The 25439-nt window shown below is 43.4% G+C and overlaps 1 protein-coding gene across 1 annotated transcript; it reads right to left on the bottom strand.

The window, feature by feature from the left end:
- Positions 1-695: 695 nt before the first annotated feature.
- On the bottom strand, positions 696-23789 carry CRTAM (cytotoxic and regulatory T cell molecule). Its single transcript, XM_054998001.1, has 11 exons — positions 23738-23789; positions 19131-19277; positions 17753-17905; positions 14018-14155; positions 11583-11744; positions 11181-11255; positions 8500-8599; positions 8243-8343; positions 4583-4726; positions 2469-2549; positions 696-835 (listed from the first exon to the last, which is right to left on the bottom strand). Exons 1-11 carry the CDS (start codon positions 23787-23789, stop codon positions 705-707), a joined length of 1284 nt encoding a protein of 427 aa, XP_054853976.1. The 3' UTR covers positions 696-704.
- Between the last annotated feature and the right edge of the window lie 1650 nt (positions 23790-25439).

The raw sequence follows: 25439 nt of genomic DNA, 5'->3' as shown, positions 1-25439 counted from the left end.
AGATCAGATCCTTGGAGAAACTGGCTGCTTTGGAAGATGGACACTATGGCATTATACCTCCCCTCCCCTCTCCAAACCCCACCCTCTCCAGGCACCATCACCCCAAATCTCCAGGAATTTCCCAACCTGGAGCTGGCAACCTGGGGGGGGGAGGGATCACCAGCTTGCTTCTCCTCTGAGCATGTATACAAGAGAGGCAAGAGGTGTGGCAGCTTGCTGTTTATGTGCATGCAGCAGCAGATCTAAAGGGGAGTACAACATGGGGGGAGGGAGCAGCTGTGTTAGGGATCTGTGAGGTTCTTCAATGCACCTGAGGGTCACAACTCATAGGCTGAAGACCTGCTGGCAGTACTTAGCTACCTTACAAGGTTGTTGTGAGGATGCATTGAGATAATGTGATGTCAGTGCCTGAAATGGCTATCTAAAATATTAGAAACCCTGGCTAAATATTAAATAATAACATCCACAAGCAACAGATTTTCAACAGTGTTTGTCATACCACTATTTTTTTTAATTTGCAATATGCGGATCCAAAAAACAGAATCAAAGTCCAGACTACCCACATTTTATGAGTCACTTCTGCTTCTCTAAAATCCTGTTGGGAATGGACAAATATTTGCAAGACAATACAAATAAATAAAGGGAATGCAAGTCAGCACCACTGTTACAGTACACGGTCCAGAATTCTCAGGAGGGACTGACAGCTATAGATCCGTCTCTTTTATGTAGGGCAACTGTTTCTCAAAGACTGATTCGTTTGATTCTTCTGAATTCTTTGATGATGTCCTGCAAGACCCTTCAGTTGCACGCTTCTTACTGGAATTCCGACTGAAGGCTGGGAGAAAGTAAATAAATATTTATTGATATTTCCCCTCCCCTAAATAGTTCATTTTGGATGCAGCCACAGCTGGAATAATGGAAAAAAATTTGCAATTGGGATCTATAGATGAGGAGGGGCATTAAAAATGGGAGGGTGTCTGAATGGTTTGTTGGCCATTAGGGCTGCCAGCCTCCAAGTGGCAGCTGGAGATCTCCCAGAATTACAGCAGATTTCCAGACATCATTGCATCAGTTCCCCTGGAGAAAATGGCAGCTTTGGAGGGTGGAGTCTATAGCATTGTACCTTGCTGAGGCCCCTTTCCACCCCAAACCCCGCCCTCTTCAAGCTCCACCCCCGCAAATCTCCAGGAATGTCCCACCTCACAGCTGGCAACCCTAATTTTATATCCACAGCTGCAACAAGCTGCCAGTTTGGTGTAGTGGTTACAAGCGTGGGACTCTAATCTGGAGAGCTGGGTTTGATTCCTCACTCCTCCACTTGAAGCCAGCTGGGTGACCTTAGGCTAGTCACAGCTTCTAGGTGCTCTCTGAGCCCCACCCACCTCACAGGGTGTTTTGCTGTGGGGGTAATGATAACATACTTTGTAAAGTGCTCCGAGTGGGCGTTAAGTTGTCCTAAAGGGCGGTATATAAGTCGAATGTTGTTATCATTATTATTATCCTACACTTTTGTCTCCCACTTTGTAAGATCTAGAAGCATCCTGAGTGGAGCTGATTTGGTCAAGGGGCTGTCAGTTGGGGACTTGAATGGTACTTGTTACGACCCTTACTTTCTCTTGGGTAGATTTTTCTTTTAATCTTTCCCTTAACACCCTCTGGGTAGTTTGCTGCAACCAGGAATATTATATTCCAAGATATTTTATTTAAGGTTTCCCTTTGGTAACGTTCCCGAAGCGTCAGGCTCCTTCGTGGTTCTATGTGGCCCTGAGGATATGAATGGGATATAGCAATGACAGCTACTCCGGGATATAACAAAACAAAATAAACTTTTATTTAGTCAAGAAGCATATCAGTTTCATAAACGTAGTTCTCGGTTCTTAAAGTTACTTCCTATAAACTCATTCACACAGATCTCTTCTAAGTCTTCACACACAGTTAGCCTCTTTCTCTGACTCAATATTTCTCTCACAGAAATGCTTAAACTCCTCCGGCAGCACACAACCAGCCTCTCTTGCCCTGACTCTCATTCACAGAAATATGAAACCTGCTCAGGCAGCACACAGCTGGCCTCTCTTGCCCTGACTGAGTGTCCTTTCACAAACATGCTCAGTTCAGGTTCCACACAGGTCATATTTCTCTCATAAATATTTCAACATACTCAGGCAGCACACAGCTAGCCTGCTTTCTTCTGACTGAAACTTTTCTCTCCACTCTCAGTCTAAACTGCATTCACTCTGCCCACATTCTCAGTCATCAACCGATCATATCGCTCACTCATCCCTCTCTTTCACCCCCGCTCTCCACCTATCTCACCAAGCATTGAAAGATACATGCACACATTTACTTGAAATCATTACAGTACTGCTTTGAGTTTTTGAGACAGGCGTAATGGTTTGAATTTGTCCTTGCCCTTGAAACGTTCAAATTCTTATGCCCACACACTCCCGTTACTTTATCGACTTGCTTACCGTGCCTGTTCTCCTGTAGACGATTGTCTTCGTTAGGCCTGACTTTGTAGCTCTCTAGCGTCAGTTCCGAAGAGTCATTTTCTATTGGGATGATATTCAGAGAGGAAAATAACGAGCGACAGTAAATACACCGGGTTTCTTCCTTCACGACGAGCGTTCTTAGAATACAATCCTAAGCACACTTATTGGGGAATAAATCCGATTGATCTTCTGATTATAAATGGTTGGCATTGCACTGTTAGTCACTTACAGTGCAATCCTAAGGACTTTTTTGGGAGTAAGCCCTACGGGATTGACCTTTTTAGGATTGCTGTCTAAAAACAACATGGAGGTGGGGCCGGATACCTCTGTTAGGATGGAGAAGGCAGCACCTGGGTACAACTCTGTTTTAGGGTTTCACTGTTAATCACCTTACCTTAGCCAGTCCCACTAAGGTACTATCCTCCATCATACCATAAGTCTCTAGTCTCTACTGCTATGTTGCATTTAATGCTACAACATGTGTTCTAAAATGGCGACTATATGTAAACAAGCACGAGAACTTTAAATTTTGCCCATGATCTCACATAGTGCAGAGTTTGTTTTTATGCTGTTAAATCTGGCTTTTATCATTATTTAATGTATCGTTTTATCAATGTGTTTTTATCTGTATGTTGTAATCCGCCCTGAGCCTGTCCATGGGGAGGGCGGACTATAAATTTAATAATAATAATAATAATAAATTAATAAAAACGTGGCTGCTAAAACATACCTGTTTTCTCAGTGATTCTTGGTTCAAATACTTGAACCTTTCTTCTACTGGCTCAGACCCTTGGACTATCAAGGTCAGTATTGTTTGTTCTGGCAGAGGCTATCCAGGTTCTTAACTGCAGCTCTTTCATATCACCATCTACCTGATCTTCTTTAAACTGGAGACGGTGGAATTTGAAGGTGGGATCTTCTTTATTCAAAGCAGATTTTCTACCGATGAGCCAAGGTCCTTCCCCCATTGGAAGCTGATGTGTGTGTGAATTTCTATGCCAGATTTTATCACATTGGCTTTTGTTACTTGCTGCTTTTACTGTTAGTGATGCTGTTAATTTTGCTAATTTTAAGATATACTTTATGCCATTTCTTCTTGTTGCTGCTTTTAAAGCTGCCCTGCAGATTGATTCTGGGTTTTGATTTTTTATTTAAAATAGTTATTTTTATAAGTGTTTATGTTTTGACCTTTTTTGTGTCTCGGTTTTATAAATTGCCTCATGAACCTCTTCAGCTGAGAATTGTGAGATAAAAATAATTATTAATAAATAAATGGCAGCTGAGTTTGAAGAGGAAGATGGATGCTGTGAGCAGAAATCAAAATCTCTAATTCGAACATTATGTTAGGGTTTGACAGCCAATTTTGACTTCTTTTTTGAGATGTTAAAATTTACCGGAAGATATTTTCACTGTATCAGTTTTATGCGGTGAATAGTTGTTTGAATGCAATGAAAGCTGGCCTTTAGCATTTAATCCATAATTGTAGTTTCACAATGGCCTGTTCTGATATGTTAAATACATCAAATACCAGCTCTCTCCACACGAGGGTGCATTCAGACCTCATACTCATTACATGAAACTGAGCTGAGCCCTTTTCACACTGCTTACCTGCTCATATCGCGCAAAAACCGCAGAAGATAGCGTCTTCTCGCGAGTTTTGCGCGACATTGTGCAAAACTCTTGCGAGAAGACGCTATCTTCCGTGGTTTTTGCGCGATATTTTGCAATGTCCCGGGAGCAGGTAAGCAGTGTGAAAAGGGCCCAAGTAAAATAATCTTATGGTGAATTTCACAGGTTGAAAAGTTATATAAGGATTGGCTTTGAGCTGCGTTCTCAGAAAGTGTTATGGAAGGATCAAATGACGTGCAGAAAACCATCTGTGGTGGAAACATGTTTTAGTTATTTATTGGTCTCACTGTCCACAGCGAACACTGATTTGTTGTTTGTTGCTGAATTCCCTCTTAGCCTAGCCTACACCACAGGGTTGTTGTGAGGATAAATAAGGAAACAGAGAATTATGTATGCTGCTGTGAGCTCCTTGGAGGAAACAGAAACGTACTAGGTAGATGGAAAGATCTTTCAGATTGCCTTACCTCTCTTCCATGCTCTGTGCGCTTTCCACAGTTTCACTGATAAGAGCAGGACTATGACAAATAGAATCAAAAGTAACCCGGCCACAAGGATGGGTAATAACTTGCTCGGCTTCTTCACGATTCCTTCATGGGTAAAGTTTGTTCCTGTTTTTCAAAAGTAGAATGTGTTTTAATGCCTTTTGAGTAAGGTCAGGAAGCAGTTTTTGATGATTCCATCCTCCCACAGCAGATCTCAGCTTTACCTTCATGCTATTCCCAGGGAGATATCCTATTTCCCCCAAAAGGAAGCATTTTGGGGATAATTTTGGGTTGCAGCCGGGGCGTTTTTTCAGGGGGAATGCGGGGGAATGGAGTTCCGGAACCTCTTGAAAATGGTCACATGGCTGGTGGCCCCGCCCCCTGATCTCCAGGCAGAGGGGAGTTTAGATTGCGCTGCTGCAGTGGCGCGGAGGGCAATCTAAACTCCCCTCTGTCTGGAGATCAGGGGGTGGGGCCATCAGCCATGTGACCATTATCTCCGAGGGCAACCCACTGAGTTCCACCACCTCTTTTCCTAGAAAAAAAGCCCTGGTTGCAGCAAAAATGGAAAGGTGGGAAATTTTTATTCAGTTAACAGAAATTGTTTAATGGAGAGTTTTCATGGGATACAACCCCATGTATTCCCTTGGGTGTCCCTGCAAGTCTTTGTTGAAGGCCATTTCTTTAAGAAACCCCGGGCTCATTTCGAGGGGGAACACACAGGAATGCAGTTCTGGCAGGTGGCCCCGCCCACCTGACTCTCAGCCATTTTGGGCCCGTTTCAGCCTGGATTGGGGCCAAAATGGCCCACATTGGGCCTCTGATGGGTGGTGGATCACTCTCCCACTCAGCAGCAGCCCGATCCTGACCATTTTGGGCCCCTTTTCGGCCATTTTCAGCCCCTTTTTGCCATTTTGGGCCCAATTTCAGCCCTGAATGGCCAGGATTGGGTCCAAAATAGCCAGGATAGGTGATGTCAGGGGTGTGGCATATGCAAATCAGTTATGCTAATGACACTTCTGGTAATGGCAAGGGGCGTGGTATATGCTAATGAGTTATGCTAATGAGTTCCTCCAGCTCTTTTTCTACGAAATGACCCCTGAAGAAACCTATACCATGACTTATGCTGAAATACACATTTTTGCATTCAGAAATAATTGTTCAATTGAACTAACCTACCGCTGGTCATGTTGGAATTCAGAGTAGCGGCTTCACTGCTTGGGGACGGTGTTTGTGTACTAGAGTTTCCTTCTGTTATATTTAATATTGTGTTGAGTTCTGCTGAAAAATGAAAAAGAGAGAGCGTATTTCTTGCAAGTCCTGCTGGAAATGAACCACTAAGTGGCTTGAAAGAAGATGCACACGTCAGATTATAAGCAGATATTAATGCCATTTTGTGTTTGGAAATTATGGTTAAATTGCTTTAGCATACTGTTGGCGGTAGTAAAGTCCAGAGTTCCTGCTTCACTATTGGTGGGTGTTGCTGGTGGATCGAGAGTTCCTCCTGTTAGATTGAATACGTTGTCTGAGCCTGTTAAAATGAAAAAGAGAACGCTTATTCCCAGCAGGAGTGGGAATTGATATGGTTGTACATTCATTCATTTATTCTTTTTATACCCCCTCCCCTTCTTTCCCATAGGTCCAGGGAAGCTGGCAGCTATTTCATCAATATTTCAATACAATCAATTCAGCAATTTCATCACAACCGATCTGAGAACCCAAGAGCTTGCACACTATTAATTTTTATTTTCCTTTTACGCTTTGCGTTTTGCCAGTTGATGTGGCTATATTTACTGATCCCTTTTCGTTTGTAATTTTTTTTAAAAAATGTAGAACTATATAAGAATAATGTTTTAGCTACCACAAATTACATTTTAGCATGGAAAGTGCAGGACAGAAATCCTTAAAATAAAAAATGGTTACGTTTAGAATTGTTAAGGAAACGGGCAAGATAAACTGTCACCATTGCCTAACGTTTCCAAAAAAGCTCTTTCTAATACACACTATATTCTCCTTTTGTTCTGTTCCCTTTACAATTAGCGGATCAAAAATGCGTAACTAGCAGAATCAATATAATGTAATAATTAACTGTTCATACTGTGTTCCTTCCTATATTCATTTTAAAGGACTGTATTAAATAGCCTGCAATTAAAGGAAGGAGTTCTGTCCCAACTAACAGAAAAACTTCACCAACACCACATTTCTAAAAATGTTCACATTTTTCTAAAAATACAATTTCATGTTAAAGTTAGTTCACAAACTGTCTGCATCATATCATAATCATATTGATCTTATCAATACATATAGAAAGTGCTATAAAATATTGACTATCTTTATAGAATGTGGTTATCTATTCCAGTATCCAGAGGAGTTAGCCGAATTAAGTCTGTAGTTGCAAAATAGTAGAGAGTCATGCATTTGACGAAGGGAGCTGTGGTTATCGAAAGCTTATGCTACAAATAAGTTGGTTAATCTTAAAGGTGCTAGTGGACTCTCCAACAACAACAACAACATTCGATTTAGATACCGCCCTTCAGGATGACTTAACACCCACTCAGAGCGGTTTACAAAGTATGCTATTATCATCCCCACAATAACAAACACCCTGTGAGATGGGTGGGGCTGAGAGAGCTCTGAGAGAGCTGTGACTGACCCAAGGTCACCCAGCTGGCTTCCAGTGGAGAAGTGGGGAATCGAACCCGGCTCTCCAGATTAGAGTCCTGCTGCTCTTAACCACTACACCACACCGGCTCTACTATTTTGTTCCAGGATCTTTCTGAGAAAGTGATACTAGATAACACTCTTTCACTTGTGCTTTTCACTTGTGCTTTACCTAATTCTGTGTGTGATCATTTCACAAATAATGGTTATGATCTCATTATCACATGATTGCTACCTATGTTGCACGTTTTCGGCTAAACATTAGGAAGAACTTCCTGACAGAGCGGTCCCTCAGTGGAACAGGCTTCCCTGGGAGGTGGTGGGCTCTCCTTCTTTGGAGGTTTTTAAGCAGATGCTAGATGGCCATCTGACAGCAAGGCTGATTCTGTGAACCTGGGCAGATCATGAGAGGGAGGGCAGGAAGGGTTACATCAGTGCTTAGTTCTCGTGGCCCCTTCTTACACGCCCAGGGTAAGGACGATTGCCACTTTGAGGTCAGGAAGCAATTTTCCCCAGGCCAGCTTGCCCTGGGATCCTGACGGTGTTTTGCCATCTTCTGAGCATGGATCAGGGGTCACTGGTGGTGTGGGGAGGGGGAGGAAGTTGTGAATTTCTTGCACTGTGCAGGGGGTTGGACTAGATGACCTTGGAGGTACCTTCCAACCTGATGATTCTATGATACATTGGAATCTACCTCCACTCCAGTGAATTTTCATACTAATATTCATTTCATGGATTCTGTTCAATTTCTATGAAGTAGGATACCATGTATCTATGACTCCTATATGAGCTTTCGTATATTGAATTACTTAAACTTCTAGCCTGCCTTTCTTCAAACAGGGTTCCGAGGCAACTTTAACAAAGCCCAAACCAGATGACAACACAATACGTAGAGCAGCAAGAATTTTAGGACTAACCATGTACAGTGGCATACGTCAAACAATCGTTTTACATTTGAAAAATATTGGTACTTTAACATACCATTAATTGAATTAGGTTTCTGAGTTGCTGTTTCTTTGCTTGCCGATATTGTTTGTGCCCCAAAGTTTCTTTCTGTTACATTTAATATGATGTCTGAGTCCACTGCAATGAAAAAAGTTTATTCCTTCCATCTACCATTATGAATATATATTGTAGTATTTCATTTGTACAGTGAATAGCTTGAAGGATGTTGTATACGTCAACTTAACTGCTGGAGTTAATTTAATTTAACATTTGGAAATTATTGTTGATTTCATGACATACCGTTTATGGTGGTGGAGTTTGGCATGTCCGCTTCGCTGCTTGGTGACCGTCTTTGTATCCAAAAGTTTCCTTCTGTTGCGTTTAATATGTTGTCTGATTATGTTGAAATGAAAAGAGAAACATTATTCCTCTCGTGTCCCAGCAGAAATGTATATTACAGAATTGATATTACAGAGAATGGCTTGAAAGTAGCTGTATTTATCAAAGTATCAGCAAAAGTTAATTTCAGTGGTGCTATGCTGATTAATATTGGTGAGTGCACTAGAAAGTATTCCTTTATGAGGAATTTGTTATTTCATTTTAGTGTAGATATTACAGCATATTCAGAAATATCACATATCCCACTCATTCCTGGAGTATATGCAGGCGTTCTGGCTGGGCTTGATGGCCAACAATTGTTCTCTAATAGCTTGGTGTAAAGCTCAAGCCCACCATAATAATTCCTTGACGGACAGTGCTGTCCTTTGCAGAGAAGACAGAGTTATATTGGATTAATTCTGCATTGGATTGCACTGTAATTGTACTGTCTTTGTAAAGGAAAACAATTCATTACGTTTCGTTTTGATTATTTTTAAAATAAACAATAGGAGTTTGGACTCAATATATAAGGGTCTTGTGTGACCCATTGGGGCTTTTCTTGTTAGGATGAAAATATCCTAGCCATAGTCGTGTAGGCAAATAAGTACTTCAGTGGAAGGCAGTGTACAATTTTGGACTGCATGTTAGAAGGTTTCGCCACATTACAAGAAAGCCTCCATACAAAAATAAATCTTGCTTGTTTCTCCTTCCACGCAGAAAACTAGATGTCTTGGCTAGAACCTTCTGTCTATAATGTTTGCTGTCTATGGTCAGGGAGTTTGTGATGTGGGAGAGCACTCAAACATATTTCATTGCTTTTAAAGAGACAATCAAATTCTGAAGGAACACAGTGCTGATTTAAATAGCATGTAGTAGGGAGTGCTTTGGAACCGAATGAGGTAATTTGCCTAGTATTGTTATTCTGAACTAGCGATCCTTGCTTATATGGGCAGGGAATCGCAGTGTGTTTGGAGTACAACACATTGGTTATCATCTGGGGTCCCTCTTTGCTTTCAAGGGATGCTGAATTCTACTCACCTCTGTTTATTCAGGACGGAGTGATCATGATATTTTCTGTAGGGGTCTCTTAACCTCAGGGGTGGAATTTAGAATGGCCTAGGTGGGCCTGGTGACCTAGATAGTCCAGGGAAGCTCGATCTTGTCAGATCTCAGAAGCTAAACAGGGTCGGCCTTGGTTAGAAATTGGATGGGAGACTCCCAGTGTTGTGGAGGCACGCAATGGCAAACCACCTCTGTTAGTTTCTTGCCATGAGAACCCCCCTGGGGTCACTAAAAGTCAGCTATGACTTGATGGTACTGTCCCTCAGCACCTAGGTGGGGCTGGTATACCGACAGTGAATGAATGAATTTATGAATTTATTTGCGGTCAGAGACCATAACAATGGCAATACATCCTTAGCAATCAATAGAATAATTAAATCCAGCGTAAAAATGTAAAGGGCATAGAAAAATACATTTAGCATTTAAAATCTTATCTTAAAATGTATATAGTTCTCTGGGAACCGCAGTAATTCTAATATTTAAAACACTGACATTAAAATAGTTAAAATTGTAAAAAGAGCAGGACAGACTATGTATGGCTATTCTTTTCATTATGGAATTTAACCAAATGGAGACAGAATTTGGATATTTGCCTGGAGATAGTAGGATTTTCATCAATTAGGAGTTTCTCCAGGCAGGCCTTATTTGCCTGTGCAATTGGTCTGTCTAGTATACCTACAGTGCAATCATATGTAGTGTTACTCCAGTCTAAGCCCATTGCCAGCTCCAGGTTGGGAAATTCCTGGAGATTTTGGGGGTGGAGCCTGTAAAGGGTAAGGTTTGGGGATTGAAAGGATCTCAGCAGAGTATAATGCCACCGAGTCCACCCTCCAAAGCAGCCATTTTCTCTAGGGAAACAGTCTCTATGGCCTGGAGATCATTTGTAATTCCGGGAAAAATCCAGCTACCACCTGGAAGCTGGCAACTCTAGCTGGTTACTTTAAAGAATGGGCCCAGTCTGCCTAGTTATTATTATCTTAGGGTCTGAATTAACCTTTTAATTGAATTAGGTTAAAAAACAACAATGGAAATATTTAGAAAATTCCAGTTTATTTTTTTAATGTCATTTTAATGAAAAGACTATACCGCCCCTCCATTATATAGCCTATAGTTATTTTCTTTGCATGTATTTCTAGTTCTTTTTTTTCTTTTCTGGACTGTGACAGATTGATAGCAGGGCCTCATATAATCTTTGGGGGGGTCTACCTTCATCTTGAGTAAGAATGCCCCCCTTTATCCTTAGGCAAAACAGAACTGAATTAAGAATCCCCCATTATTGGGCGCTCTTCTGTTCGATTTCTTCTCTGGATATAAAAATCAAAGGGCTGTTAACTGAAGCGGCTTAAGTGGTTAGAGCCTTGCAAATAAGTATTAAAATTCATTTCAAGTATAACCAACTAGAAAGGCATCTATAGCTTTAAAAAAAATACCAGGATCCATGTTGCATACTCTTACTGGAAGAGTCTTGATTGAACAGAGCAGAGAAATTCCTTTGTAAAAATCGTTGCTGGCACTTTTGTTTTTCGTATTTTACCTGTGTGATGCCAAGGGTTATCCGAGGTCGTCATGCCAAATTCAGAGGTAGTTGGAATGATGTCTGTAGTAGATTCTGGAAAATAAAAATATATTTATTCAAAGTCTCTGGTTTCTTCCCCATCAAATCACATTCCACTGAGCCATCAACTTAATTTCCAGTAATGCAAGACAGATCTTAGCTGCCAACCTTGATACATCAAAAGGTTTAATATGTAAGTTAGCAAAAACCACGTGGAAGCATCACATAGATTCTTGCATCACCTTTACATGTTTTCTCCTGGGATATCATTCACTCCACTATCCGTCTGCTTTAGTATGAGTTTAATGAGCCTCTCCTATTTCTCTAATACAATCCATGTTACACTATAAAATGTTGCATAGATACCAACACTGTACTTACTGATACGGCTGAGGTGGACAGTTGCAGTTAAATTTCCTCTTCCCAGAGCTTCATGGCGAATAACACAAGTCACAGTAGACTTCTCCTTGAAGGTATGAACTGCCAGAGTGCTGGTTGTGTTGCATTTCTTTCCATTTCCTTCACACTGATGTTGGGTGTCACCTAAAATATATTTGGGAAGGTAGCAGCTTTATTGGCAACTGAAGGCTCATAGCGAAAGGTCTGTGTGTCTGCCAATTCTGTTTCCCTCCTCCTCTTTCAGATCACCCGTTTCAGTCATTCTCTTGGAACACTTCCACATTTAAGTTTGATGGTTCAGGCCCCTGCTTCTTATACTCCTCATATCCTAGGATTTTTGCTTGCATTGCGCTGTTTACTCATGCCCCAAACCAGGGGTCATTTTGTAGAAAAAGAGCTGGAGGAGGAACTCATTAGCATAGCTCATTAGCATAACTCAGCATATGCCATGCCTCTTGCCATTATCAGAAGTGTGTCATTAGTATAACTGATTTGCATATGCCACACCCCCTGACATCACCTATTCTGACTGTTTTGGACCCCATCCTGGTCATTCAGGGCTGAAATTGGGCCCAAAATGGCAAAAGGGCTGAAAATGACTGAAAAGGGGACCAAGATGGTCAGGATCAGGCCGCTGATGAGTGGGAGATTGATCTACCACCCGTCAGAGGCCCAATCCAGGCCGTTTCGGCCCCAATCCAGGCAGAAACAGGCCCAAAATGGCCAAGAGGTGGGCGGGGCCACCTGACATGACCTCTTTGGGGAACTGCCGGAACTGCGTTCCTGTATGTTCTGCGTCAAAATGAGCCCTGCCCCAAACTCTTGTAATCACTGAGCCTCTCTGAGTCTCTCCACACGAGACATCTCACACGTGAAGAACATGTCAGGAGATGCAATGTTAGCTGGGAAGGGTAGTTTAAAAAGATAGAGCCGGCTGCAGGGCAAAGGCTTTGCTATAAACTGGAGTTTAGACTGGAGAGGTGAAATTGACAGAGCCTTCCGGAGGCGAAGATGAAATTAACAAACCCTTGAGGGAGTGATCTCCAATGGCTGTCTTTTAAAACTACGCTTCCCAGCTAACATTGCACCTCCCTACACTTGACGAACACGCACCGAGGCATCTCGTGTAGAGGGACTCACTGTGACAAATAGGTAGGCAAGCCAATCATTGCCAGAGGTCTTTCTGGCAGGCTCCTTCTCTGTTATAGACAGATAGATGAACCAGTTGCTGCCACAGATTTCATTACTGGTGTCACTACCACAAATCCCCAGTATATGAATAATCGGATGGATTGGGATCTTTGAGGCCTGTATTAGTAGCTAGAGTTCAACTTTACCCCAGATTATGCCAGTACTTATACCCAGAGGAGTTAGCCGTGTACTAGCCATGCCAGTACTTATGTTATACAACAGTGACTTCATAAGTGGAAAGCTTTTTAAAATATAGTTAGAACAGGACCTAGATAAATAGGCCTGTACTAGTGATGAAAGATATGGTGTTCATTTTACGAGTGGATGGTACTGTTTTTCTTGGAGAGTTACCTTGAGCAGTTTTCTGCAGAGGTGGCATATACGTTTTCTGAATAAATAACAGGCTCATTGTGCATGCAGATTCAATTCTAACACAGAATAGACCCAGAGGAGTTATCCATGTTAGTCTACAGTAGCAAAATAGCAAAGAGTCCAGTAGCACCTTTAAGATTAACCAACTTTATTGTAGCATAAGCTTTTGAGAACCACAGCTTTCTTCATCAGATGCAACTTTACTGTAGCACAAGCTTTCGAGAACCACAGCTCTTTTCATCAGATGCAACTTTACTGTAGCATAAGCTTTCGAGAATCACAATTCTCTTCGTCAGATGCATGGAGGGTATGAAGAAACTGGCCAGATATATATAGGTGGTGAAGGGAGTAGATGCAAATCAGTTGCAAAAGTCATGAAAGAGGTGGAGTGCACAATCCAGGCTAACATAAAATAGTTTGCTGAACATTAACAATTGGCAACACCCTGAAGGAGCAGCTTGGCTCTGAAACAATTAAGGCAAACCCAGTTTAATTGAATGGTGGTTGCTGTGATTGAAAATAGGGTCTGTCAAATAGGACTTTTTAAAAAAGCAGTTCAGAGTTGGTTTTTTAAAGACAATTAGTCTTGTCTTTGGTTTTATGTGATGTTCTCTAGCTATAGAGATATATGGTGAAAGCAAAGGTTATGAAACCAGCATTAGTCTAGACAAACTGGTGAGTGATCATCTGCAAACCAGATTCTGATTTCACATAATGAATCATGGTTTTGTGTTATATCTGAACTGTGTTATAGCTGAGTTTCCGCATAATTTGCCTTGTCCATCAGGTGGCAGTACTGACTTTAAAAAAGTTATTATGCAATGTATCAAGAGAGTAAATGATTTAAAGCGTACCAAAGAGCTCTATCCCGTTGTCCAGCAGCCATGTCATCTGAGGAGGGGGCTTACTCCCCCAGGTGGAACACCTTAAGAGCATCTTTTCTTCTCTGCCGTGAACTGTCGATTCTTCCAACAGAGGTTTGGAAGGAGCAGCTGTAACAAGAGAACAAATGTCTGAATTAGGAAATGGAATTCTTCCCACTTCGCTTTCATCTCTGCAAGGGGTGGAGAGCTGGTTGTGGATTTTTATTTGTCTTTGTACAAGAGATCGGCTTCTTTCTCCATGAAAAGATGCTGCCCTCCTGTTCACATGATCCTTGTAACGCAAACAGAATTGACTGCAATGGATTTAGAAGTATGCATCTGTTTCGGATTTCACTGTTATTCCTCTCTCCCTGCTGGAGAGAGTCAGTCTGGTGTAGTGGTTAAGAGAGGCAGGACTCTAATCTGGAGAGCCAGGTTTGATTCCCCACTCCTCCGCCTGAAGCCAGCTGGGTGACCTTGGGTCAGCGGCAGCTCTTTCAGAGCTCTCTCAGCTCCACCCACCTCACAGGATGATTGTCATAGGGATAATAATAATACGCTTCGTAAACTGCTCTGAGTAGATGTTAAGTTGCCCTGAAGGGTGATGTTTAAATCAAATGTTATTATTATAGGAAAATTTGGGGGAGTGGATCTCCTGGCCTGGTTTCCAATTGTAAAACCGGGAGTGCTACTCCAGAACCAAAGGACTGAATCTTACAAACCACATTTCCTGGAGTGTATAGTTAAATTAATTTTCAAATATTTTGCAGTATATTAAAGTGACAAAGTGCACAGAGTGTTCCACAGTAATAAATAACAATTCTCATAAACCAACAGTTAACCATACATTCAATAATCCAACAAATACATGAGTAAATGATTCAATAAATATCACAATAAATACACATGCAATTGTTGCAAAATAGTCCAACTGGTGGAGAGGATGTAATCACTTCAAAACTACAACCATTCATACAAAATCCAAGAGGCACAAAAACAATGAACCCTTAGAGAGTCTCTTGTATGGTTGTTGGGGGTTTTCCGGGCTGTATTGCCGTGGTCTTGGCATTGTAGTTCCTGACGTTTCGCCAGCAGCTGTGGCTGGCATCTTCAGAGGTGTAGCACCAAAAGACAGAGATCTCTCAGTGTCACAGTGTGGAAAAGATGTAGGTCATTTGTATCTACTCAGGAGGGGTGGGGTTGAGCTGAGTCATTCTGTAAGAGTTTCCCAGGGTGTGGAATGCTAATGGCGGGAGGCTTCACTGTATCCTGAGGAGGTTCTTTTGCATATGGATTGGTGTTTGATGTGCTAATCTTCTCTGCAGGGCTATTGTCGGGTGTGGAGTGTTTTGTTGGCCTGGTGTTTTTCAGAACTGGAGCCCATGCTCTGTTCATTCTTAAGGTTTCTTCTTTCCTGTTGAAGTTTTGCTTATGCTTGTGAATTTCAATGGCTTCCCTGTGCAGTCTGACAAAGTAGTTGGAAGTGTTGTCCAGTATTTTGGTGTCCTGGAATAAGATACTGTGCCCTGTTTGAGTTAGGCTATGTTCAGCCACAGCTGATTTTTCAGGCTGTCCAAGTCTGCAGTGTCTTTCATGTTCTTTTATTCTTGTCTGGATGCTACGCTTTGTGGTCCCGATGTAAACCCAGTGTATGGTTCCGGTTTGTGGATGATACATTCATCATTTGGAGCCATGGGGAGGAAGAATTGATGGAGTTTTTGAATCATCTCAACAACATCCACCTGAACATACAATTCACAATGGAGAAAGAAAGTGAGGGAAAACTCTCATTCCTGGATACCTTGGTCATCCGCAAAGCAAACTTTCAGTTAGGTCACAAGGTCTACAGGAAACCAACTCACACTGATCGGTACAGTTTTCCCTCACTTTCTTTCTCCATTGTGAATTGTATGTTCAGGTGGATGTTGTTGAGATGATTCAAAAACTCCATCAATTCTTCCTCCCCATGGCTCCAAATGATGAATGTATCATCCACAAACCGGAACCATACACTGGGTTTACATCGGGACCACAAAGCGTAGCATCCAGACAAGAATAAAAGAACATGAAAGACACTGCAGACTTGGACAGCCTGAAAAATCAGCAGTGGCTGAACATAGCCTAACTCAAACAGGGCACAGGATCTTATTCCAGGACACCAAAATACTGGACAACACTTCCAACTACTTTGTCAGACTGCACAGGGAAGCCATTGAAATTCACAAGCATAAGCAAAACTTCAACAGGAAAGAAGAAACCTTAAGAATGAACAGAGCATGGGCTCCAGTTCTGAAAAACACCAGGCCAACAAAACACTCCACACCCGACAATAGCCCTGCAGAGAAGATTAGCACATCAAACACCAATCCATATGCAAAAGAACCTCCTCAGGATACAGTGAAGCCTCCCGCCATTAGCATTCCACACCCTGGGAAACTCTTACAGAATGACTCAGCTCAACCCCACCCCTTCTGAGTAGATACAAATGACCTACATCTTTTCCACACTGTGACACTGAGAGATCTCTGTCTTTTGGTGCTACACCTCTGAAGATGCCAGCCACAGCTGCTGGCGAAACGTCAGGAACTACAATGCCAAGACCACGGCAATACAGCCCGGAAAACCCCCAACAACCATCGTTCTCCAGCCGTGAAAGCCTTCGACAAGTCTCTTGTATATTTCCATGTAATTGAGCACTTAAAGAGACTCTTGTATATTTACTTGTAAGTATCCAGAAGCCCCAATGGTTGTAGTCCCCTAGTTTCCAATTGTACCTGGGCCACCACCAGGTACATCTGCAGAATTCAGACTATTTATTACATGCAGCCAAAGGCCACCACAATCAAACAAATAAAACACATAAGCAAAACATAAATATCAAATGAAGGTACATCTTCAAACAGGACTTGATCAGCCTGTTCCTTTCTGCTTGCTGTCATATATTCAAAGCAAGTAAAAGAACGTATGTTTAAATGGGCAAATCATTGCGGACATGACGTATTAATGGAGCAATGGGAAAATATGTGGATAAGGGGGTTGAAATTTACATTACATATGTGGATAAGGGGGTTGAAATTTACATTTACATTAAAATTTCTACAAGATGATGTATTGTTGGTGTATGACTCCTGAAAAACTGGCCATAATGTATAAGGATGCTTCAAATGTATGTTGGAAATGTGCTAAACAAGAAGGGACATTTTATCACATGTGGTGGACATGTAAGAAAGCAAAGAGTTTCTGGTTGCAGATACAATAATCGATTCAGAAGATTTTGAAGATTAAAATCCAGTTGAAACCAGATAATTTTTTGTTGGGACTAATGGACAGCCAGTTGGAAAGAAGCTTTGTAACTTTGTTTTTATATTTGATTATAGCAGCAAGAGTACTTTATGCACAAAAGTGGAAAACACCGATATTGCCTACAGTGGAGGAATGGTGGATAAAAGTTTTGGAGTTTGCGTCAATGGCAAAACTTACTTCACTGATTAGGGAAAAGACATTAGTTGCATTTTTGACTGAATGGAAACCGTTTATAGACTTTTTACATGAAATGGATAAATAAGGACTTGATGACATCTGGATTTATGGATTAAGAATCATGGTGGTGATGGCAAGGGGCATGGCATATGCTAATGAGATATGCTAATGAGTTCCCCCACCTCTTTTTCTACAAAATGACCCCTGTATATAGATATATTCAGAGCCAGGAGTTTGGGAACTCACCTAAGACGGTGACATTCACCTGCTTGGTTATGACTGCTGCACCGTACTGGTAGCATGTATACAGTCCCTCGTCACCCGTTGTTACGTTGGAGATGCGAATAGACAGATGATCCTTTGAAGAATTAATAAGCTTATACCTTTGATCCTTTAAACCTGGAAAAACATCATTTAAAGAAAAAAATTAAGAGCTCATTCTTCAAACCTTTACATCAGGGCCAGATACATCACCTGAGGACGAGACCTGGAACGGGCTGCATTTCAGGGATTCAGAGACCAGCTGTGGCTATCAAGAATTGATGGTTGGGTGCAGGGGAAAAGATGGGGGGGGGCATGGTTGTCATTAGAGATGGCCAGCACCAGGCTCATGTCTGTACATCTTAAGGTGCCCATGCTTTGAAGATGATGCTACCATCTTGGATATTATCCTGAGAGCGGTACGAAGGATGCACTGGGATTCCTTGGCTCAACTTGTACTGATACATGGAAGATCTCAAAAGCATCACTTTTGCCCAGAAAGCCATAGCCAAGTGGAAGGACGGCGTGAGCTGTAGCAATATTGACTTTATTTTTTTACTGCGTTTATTGTCAGCCCTTCTTGTTGAGGCTCAAGGAGGATTACAGAGTTATATGATCAATGCAAAAATATGTACACTAAACAATGCAATAAAACTGGGTTGCAGAATTAAACAGCAACTGAATAAGAACATAATAAATGCAGTCGATTTCATAAATTACTAGATGCACTCAACTGGGTCTCACAGGAAGAGAAAAATGTGATAAAGGAAGCATAATACATTCAGTAAACAATGCAGTATGGAGACAGAGTGCTACCTAAAGTTTTCATGGACAATTAAAATTCCTGTGCCTTTATAGAAAGTGAACTGATCAAGAAGTTACACACAAAGTTACATGTATCTGGAGTGAAATGTGCCTCCAATTTCAATCTGGAAAAAAATGGATCAAAAAGATCTGGAAAAAAATGGATCAAAAAGATCTGGAAAAAAATGGATCAAAAAGATCTGGGGAAACGGTGTTCTAGAATAAAAATAACATACAGCGTTGTGGCAAATGTATTATGGTGTAATCTAGCATAAGGCAGAGCCCAGATTGGCCGCTACATTTTTGCTCTTGCTGGACAGAGCAGTGGCTTTTTGTACAGTAGAAGCAGTAATAAACACCCTGGAAGGAATTTCTGCGTTCACAGTTCGCAACCACAGAGATGGGGCTCCTGTCGCATCGACTTCCTGCCCTGAAATGGTTGACGGGCTATGGTGGAACCAAAGGGGGGTGGTGTGGATGACTGTACAGGAGGAAAGCCCACCTCTGGTCCCCAGTGCAATGGAAAATAATTAGAGCTACAGCTTCCACTGGCACTTACCTCGTTGGTGGTCGAGAAAAATCACAAACCAGCATGGGTTGGACCACTGCAGAGCGGATACGTTGTCTCCAGCCACCACACAATGCAAATCCAGATCTTGACCCTCTACCACTGTTAGGCTTTCGATGAGAGCCTCTGGAAAAGCCTCTGTCAAAGAAAATGGACTTGTGAATTGTCATTTTGGGACAGCCGACAGAGTTCTAGAGAGACATACGGACACATGAAGCTGCCTTGGACCATTGGTCCATCGAGGTCACTATAGTCTACTGAGACTGGCATCGGCTCTTCAGGAGCCCCGTGGCGCAGAGTGGTAAGCGGCAGTACTGCAGCCCAAGCTCTGCTCACGACCTGAGTTTGATCCCAGCGGAAGCCGGGTTCAGGTAGCCGGCTCAAGGCTGACTCAGCCTTCCATCCTTCCGAGGTCGGTAAAATGAGTATCCAGTTTCTTGCGGGTAAAGTGTAGATGACCGAGGAAGGCAATGGCAAACCACCCCGTAACAAAAAGTCTGCCAAGAAAACGTCATGATGCGATGTACCCCCATGGGTCAGTAATGACTTGGTGCTTGCATAGGGTGCTTGCACCTTTACCTTGCACAGGGGACTACTTCTACCTTACCTCCAGGATCTTAGGTAGAGTCTTTCTCATCACCTACTCCCTGATCAGTTTAAAACTGCAGATTATGGGGACTGAACCTGAGACCTTCTGCACACTAAATGGATGTCTTACTACTGAGCCACAGCCCCTCTCCAAAGAGACTGCTGTGAGTGGAACACATCAGGTAGCTAGAGTTTCGTGAAACACACCAGCCACCTACTGTGTATAGTTTCAGGTAAGTAGCCATGTTGGTCTGGAGTAGAAGAGCAGGATTTGAGTGCAGTGGCCCCTTAGAGACCAACAAGATTTTCAGAGTACGAGAGACAAAGTCTTGTTGGTCTCTAAGGGGCCACTGCACTCAAATCCTTCTGTTCAGAGGCCGGCATTGATAGTTTTTTAAAAAATAACCCCTCTGTCTGCTGTACCACCTGATGTAAATCACCCCCTTTGGCTACTGCTTGGCTTGATAGGGAAGATGTGCAAGTATAAGACATTCAAGTTTAGGATCAGCTTGTGCTGCCTGCTGAGGAAACCATAAGGACTGAACAATTCTCAGTTTGGTCATGATCAGGGCTTTTTTTCTGGGAAAAGAGGTGGTGGAACTCAGTGGGTTGCCCTCGGAGAAAATGGTCACATGGCTGGTGGCCCCACCCTCCGATCTCCAGATAGAGGGGAGTTTAGATTGCCACAGCGGCGGAGGGCAATCTAAACTCCCCTCTGTCTGGAGATCAGGGGGCGGGGCCACCAGCCATGTGACCATTTTCAAGAGGTTCTGGAACTCCATTCCACCACGTTCCAGCTGAAAAAAAGCCCTGGTCATGATGTATGCGGCATTCACTTGGCCCAATGATTTGTATCATTCAGGTCAGTTGTGATCCAGAAAAAGGAGCAATGCAACAGACAACTTTCTTACAATTTACATTGTAATAATCAGTTCCTGAACCCTAATGACTTCCTCCCCATAAGACCAAATAACTGGACATTCCCAAGGCTACTGCACGATTCACCGTCAATTCCAAATTATTTATGAACAAATTAAACAATTGTCTCAAGACAGATTCTTGTGGGACCCCAGATAACTTACATTGTAATAATCATTTCCCGAACTCTAAGCATGTTTCTTTTTCTGAACTTTTTCTCAGTGCCTGAGAAATTGCTTTAAAAACATGATGGTAGTTGGGTGGCCATGTTGTCCATACTGTCTCACTCGTGTATCAAAGTGCTTTTGAAAAAAACTAGGAACTCCTATCTGATGGGAAATGCTGTTTGGAGGAGAGGCCTTAGCCCGAGGCATTTGATGTGTCACGAAAGCAGTGAGAGCCAGTGGGGGTGTCGCACATAGCGCATTGGTCTTGGGCTAGGGTGACGTGGACTCAGTCCTCTGCTCACACAGAGATCTTGGACCAGCCCTAACCGTAGTTTGCTCTTCCAAATCAGTAGCAAGTGAACCAGTGTTCAGAGCTGTTTGTATGCCCCCCCCCCGCTGACCTTCCTCTTGGCACTCGCTTTTCTGAGTGCTCATCTATAGCACAACCATAGCACTGGCTTGTTCACTCAGACATCATACCAGGCTGCACTTTGAAAATCCACTTCAGAGCATGGCTGGTTTGCGTAAACCAGGGTTTCCCAATTCAGACAACATGGCAAACTATAGCTAAGATTCCTTGTTATGTCAGAATCAAGCCTGGTGTAACCTCCTGTTATAACAATGTAACACGAGATAGTCCATGTTGGCTGCTTTGAGGTATACACCAGGGCTTTTTTTCAGCTGGAACGCAGTGGAACGGAGTTCCGGAACCTCTTGAAAATGGTCACATGGCTGGTGGCCCCGCCCCCTGAGCTCCAGACAGAGGGGAGTTGAGATTGCCCTCTAAACTCCCCTCTGCCTGGAGATCAGGGGGCGGGGCCACCAGCCATGTGACCATTTTTGCTGAGGGTGATTTAAACTTTAAAAAAACTCCCCCTTGTTCCAGCTGACCCAAAGTGACATCATTGGCCCTGGGAGCATGCCTGCACTTTGCGCGCGCACATGTGGTACCAGGGGCACCACCTCCCACCAGGAGTTGCCCCCTGTTCTGGCAACCCACTGAGTTCCACCAACTCTTTTCCCAGAAAAAAAAGCTGTGGTATACACTATGTTGATTCAACAGAGAGGCAGGGGAGGGTCGGGAAGTTCCAGCTCTGAAAACAAACAGCGCCAAGTTCGCTTTGTCGGTGGTTGGGAAAGCTGAGTTTGTGGCTTTCCCCAGGACCTTTTTCAGCTTCACAGTTTCCTGCCACTCATGTGGGTAGAGGCCAAGACATGTCAGTTCATAAGCTTTGAACTTGGAGTGACAGGAAACACATGGGGGCACAAACACACACGGCAACCCCAGAATCAGATCACGCGTAAGCGTTTCTGTGTGAGGCAATGGGAAAGCTGTAACACTGTTAATCAGTGTTTGTTTAATGCTATCTCCCCCCTACCCCAGGGAGTGCTGGCTGTTCCCACACATGGTACACTGATACGTCTAGAAAAGAAGCAGTGTCGTCTTTTTCCAGATGGCTCCTGTGAATGCTGAGGCCCCCTTTGCACATTGCACACGGCGTTTTTTCTACATGGAAGCAGTTTCTCTGCAGGCTGACTGCAGTCTGGGAGAGAAGGGCTATGATATAGGTGGTGGACAAAGCCTTACACCCCTCCCTCTTTCAATGCCCATGCAGCCTCCACATGGCAGAGCCAAGATTGTCAGGCTCAAGGATGTGACTCAAGCGCCGGACAATGTGCTCATCTTTTCATTGTATTAGCAATGAACTGCAGTGTAGCAGCTTGAAAAGGGTCCGGCTTGCCGGTGGGTCATGGTTCTCAGCTGGACCCCATCCCATTTATTCTGCCCCCCCCCAACACCAGACTGAAGTCTTGAGGTACTATAACTTATTTGGTGCGTATCCTTCCATTCCGGATATTAGATGTTGCCACAGAGCTATTTGGGATGAACTCCTGTTTCCTGAAGGGAGGGAACACCAAGGTTTTCTATCAGGGGGGTTTATTTATTTATGTCATTTATAGTCCGCCTTTCTCATTGAGACTCAAGGTGGATTACATAGTGTGAGATTTGTACAATCAGTAACAAGGACATTTCTTTACAGTGTCAAGGACATTTCCATAAACCATGCCTTAAGATAAATAAATACAAGTTTACAAAGGCATAGCATTATCAAGGATCCAATACAGAGTTGAAGAAATGCTGAAACAGAACATAATTAATTCTGCGACTGACATTAGATAACACGAAGCACGGATAGTACAGAGAAGTACATATTTAAAGCAACAGATAACATGTAAGGCAACATAGTGGTGAAGTCTATGGTCCCTAACTCATTAGCGAAACATCTGAGACCCCCTCCCTACAATACCGCCCTCCTATCTGAGGAAAAGGCCTTTTTGAATAATGTGGTTTTGCATCGTTTGCGGAAAGCCAGGAGAGTGGGGGCTCTCCTGACCTCCTCAGGCAGGCCGTTCCACAGGGCAGGGGCCACCACAGAGAAAGCGTTGGTGAACTTGTCCAAACCAAGCTGCTTAAGAAGGGAGCAACGATGTCATGAGAGGAGAGGAGAGGATCTATGGTTCCCAAACGTACTCAAGTGGCTTCATAGGGACAAGTTGATATTGTTGTTGGAAGAAAACACATGCAATATGGTCATCCATAGAAAGGTCACAACAGGGAGGAAATCGGCACCACCGTTGCCAATTAAAAACCTACATCATGGCATTCAAACTGCATGCCGGTGGGGGGGCGGGTCTCAGAGGGTTCCTCAATGACAAGAACTCTGTACAAGGCCGCTTTCTCTCCACCAATTTGTCTTGCGATGTGCAAGCCTGACTGATGGCTGCAAAAGCAGAGGTTGCATCGGAGACCACTTGCCGGACTCTTCTGCCGTGCAGAGGGCTTCCTCAGCCGACAAACCAGGGCAGAAAAGGTTCCCCGAAACTTTGCAAAGGGCCGAAAGAAACCCATATCTCTGGGCTTACCTTGGAGCAGTAGCAAAGCCAATATACAGAAGAGCATGGGAGAGAGGGGCATGTCGAAGAGTCTGCTTGAAAGCCAGCCCCTGTGCTCCGGAGAGAAGACTTCCTGTGCACGGCTGGAGTCTGGGGCCTACAGCTGGCTCCTCCTTTTTAATAGTGCCGTGCCGTGCATGTGCCATGACTTCATCAGCTGCTGTACCTGCCCCCTCTTCCTCGGCTGCTCCCACCTACCTTCGCACCTCTGAGCTGCCTGCAACACTTTCCTCTGTGGCTGCTGTCAAGAAAGACACACGACCACTTTGTCGGCTCTAAAATTAACTTTTTATGTGGCCGGACTTGAGCTGCCTGATGTCAGCAAAGCAAAGATGAAAGGGCATCTTGCATTCCCGCCCCCCGCCCCTTCTAAATGTGGGATGTCCCTTCTGATCAGTGAGTATAATGCAAACATTTAGTAGAAATAGGGAGCAAATGTGCTGCGTTACAGATGGCAAGTTCTGCATCAGGCCAACAGTTCAGCTTGTATGGAAGTGCCTCCATGTTTAATGCATTCATTAAGAACATAAGAACATAAGAGAAGCCATGTTGGATCAGGCCAATGGCCCATCCAGTCCAACACTCCGTGTCACACAGTGGCCAAAACCCAGGTGTCCTCAGGAGGTCTGCCAGTGAGGAAGGGACAATAGAAGCCCTCCCACTGGTTGCCCCCCCCCAAACACCAAGAATACAGAGCATCACTGCCCTAGACAGAGTTTTCCATCTATACCTTCTGGCTAATAACCACCGATGGACCTCTGCTCCATGTTTCTCCAATCCCCTCTTGAAGCTGTCTATGCTTGAAGCTTCCACCACCTCCTGAGGCAGTGAATTCCATGTGTTAATCACCCTTTGGGTGAAGAAATACTTCCTTATATCCGTTCTAACCTGACTGCTCAGCAATTTCATTGAATGCCCCACGAGTTCTTGTATTGTGAGAAAGAGAGAAAAATACTTCTTTCTCTACCTTCTCTATCTCATGCATAATCTTGTAAACCTCTATCATGTCATCCCTCAGTCGTCGTTTCTCCAAGCTAAAGAGCCCCAAGCGCTTTAACCTTTCTTCATAGGGGAAGTGTTCCACCCGTTTAATCATTCTAGTTACCCTTTTCTGCACTTTTTCCAGTGCTATAATATCTTTTTTGAGGTGTGGTGACCAGAATTGTACACAGTATTCCACATGAGGCTATACCATTGATTTATACAGGGGCATTATGATACTAGCTGATTTGTTTTCAGTTCCCTTCCTAATAATCCCCAGCATAGCACTGGCCTTTTTTATTGCCGTCGCACACTGTATCGACATTTTCAGTGAGTTATCCACCACGACTCCAAGATCCCTCTCTTGGTCAGTCTCTGCCAGTTTGGACCCCATCATTGTGTATTTATATTTGGGATTTTTGGCCCCAATGTGCATTACTTTGCACTTGGCCAAGTTGCACCATATTTGCCACGTTGACGCCCACTCGCCGAGCCTCGACAGATCCCTTTGGAGTGCATCACAATCCTCCCACTCACTGGGGCCGTTTCAGCTTCAGAAAATGGTGTGGGGGGGAAAAGGCTTAACTTCCCTTTAACCTAGGGATCCCAGGTGCCTGCCACTGGCGGGCAACCTCTCACGGCCAAGCTACACATGATGAATGACACTTGAACGGCAAGTGGATTGAGTGGA

Source organism: Eublepharis macularius, chromosome 14, assembly GCF_028583425.1.
Source record: "Eublepharis macularius isolate TG4126 chromosome 14, MPM_Emac_v1.0, whole genome shotgun sequence".
In the NCBI taxonomy this organism is placed as follows: domain Eukaryota; kingdom Metazoa; phylum Chordata; class Lepidosauria; order Squamata; family Eublepharidae; genus Eublepharis; species Eublepharis macularius.
Note: the sequence above shows the minus strand (reverse complement) of the source record. Positions and strands in the feature narration are given on the sequence as shown.

What these genes read in the sequence shown, in the direction of transcription:
- CRTAM (XM_054998001.1), bottom strand. Translation starts at nt 23,789, where the DNA reads ATGCCCCTCTCTCCCATGCTCTTCTGTATATTGGCTTTGCTACTGCTC. An exon ending in GCACAGAGCATGGAAGAGAG is followed by an intron (nt 2,550 to 4,582) that starts GTAAGGCAATCT and finishes TCATCCCAATAG; the next exon opens with AAAATGACTCTTCGGAACTG. An exon ending in TCTACAGGAGAACAGGCACG is followed by an intron (nt 836 to 2,468) that starts GTAAGCAAGTCG and finishes ACTTTCTCCCAG; the next exon opens with CCTTCAGTCGGAATTCCAGT.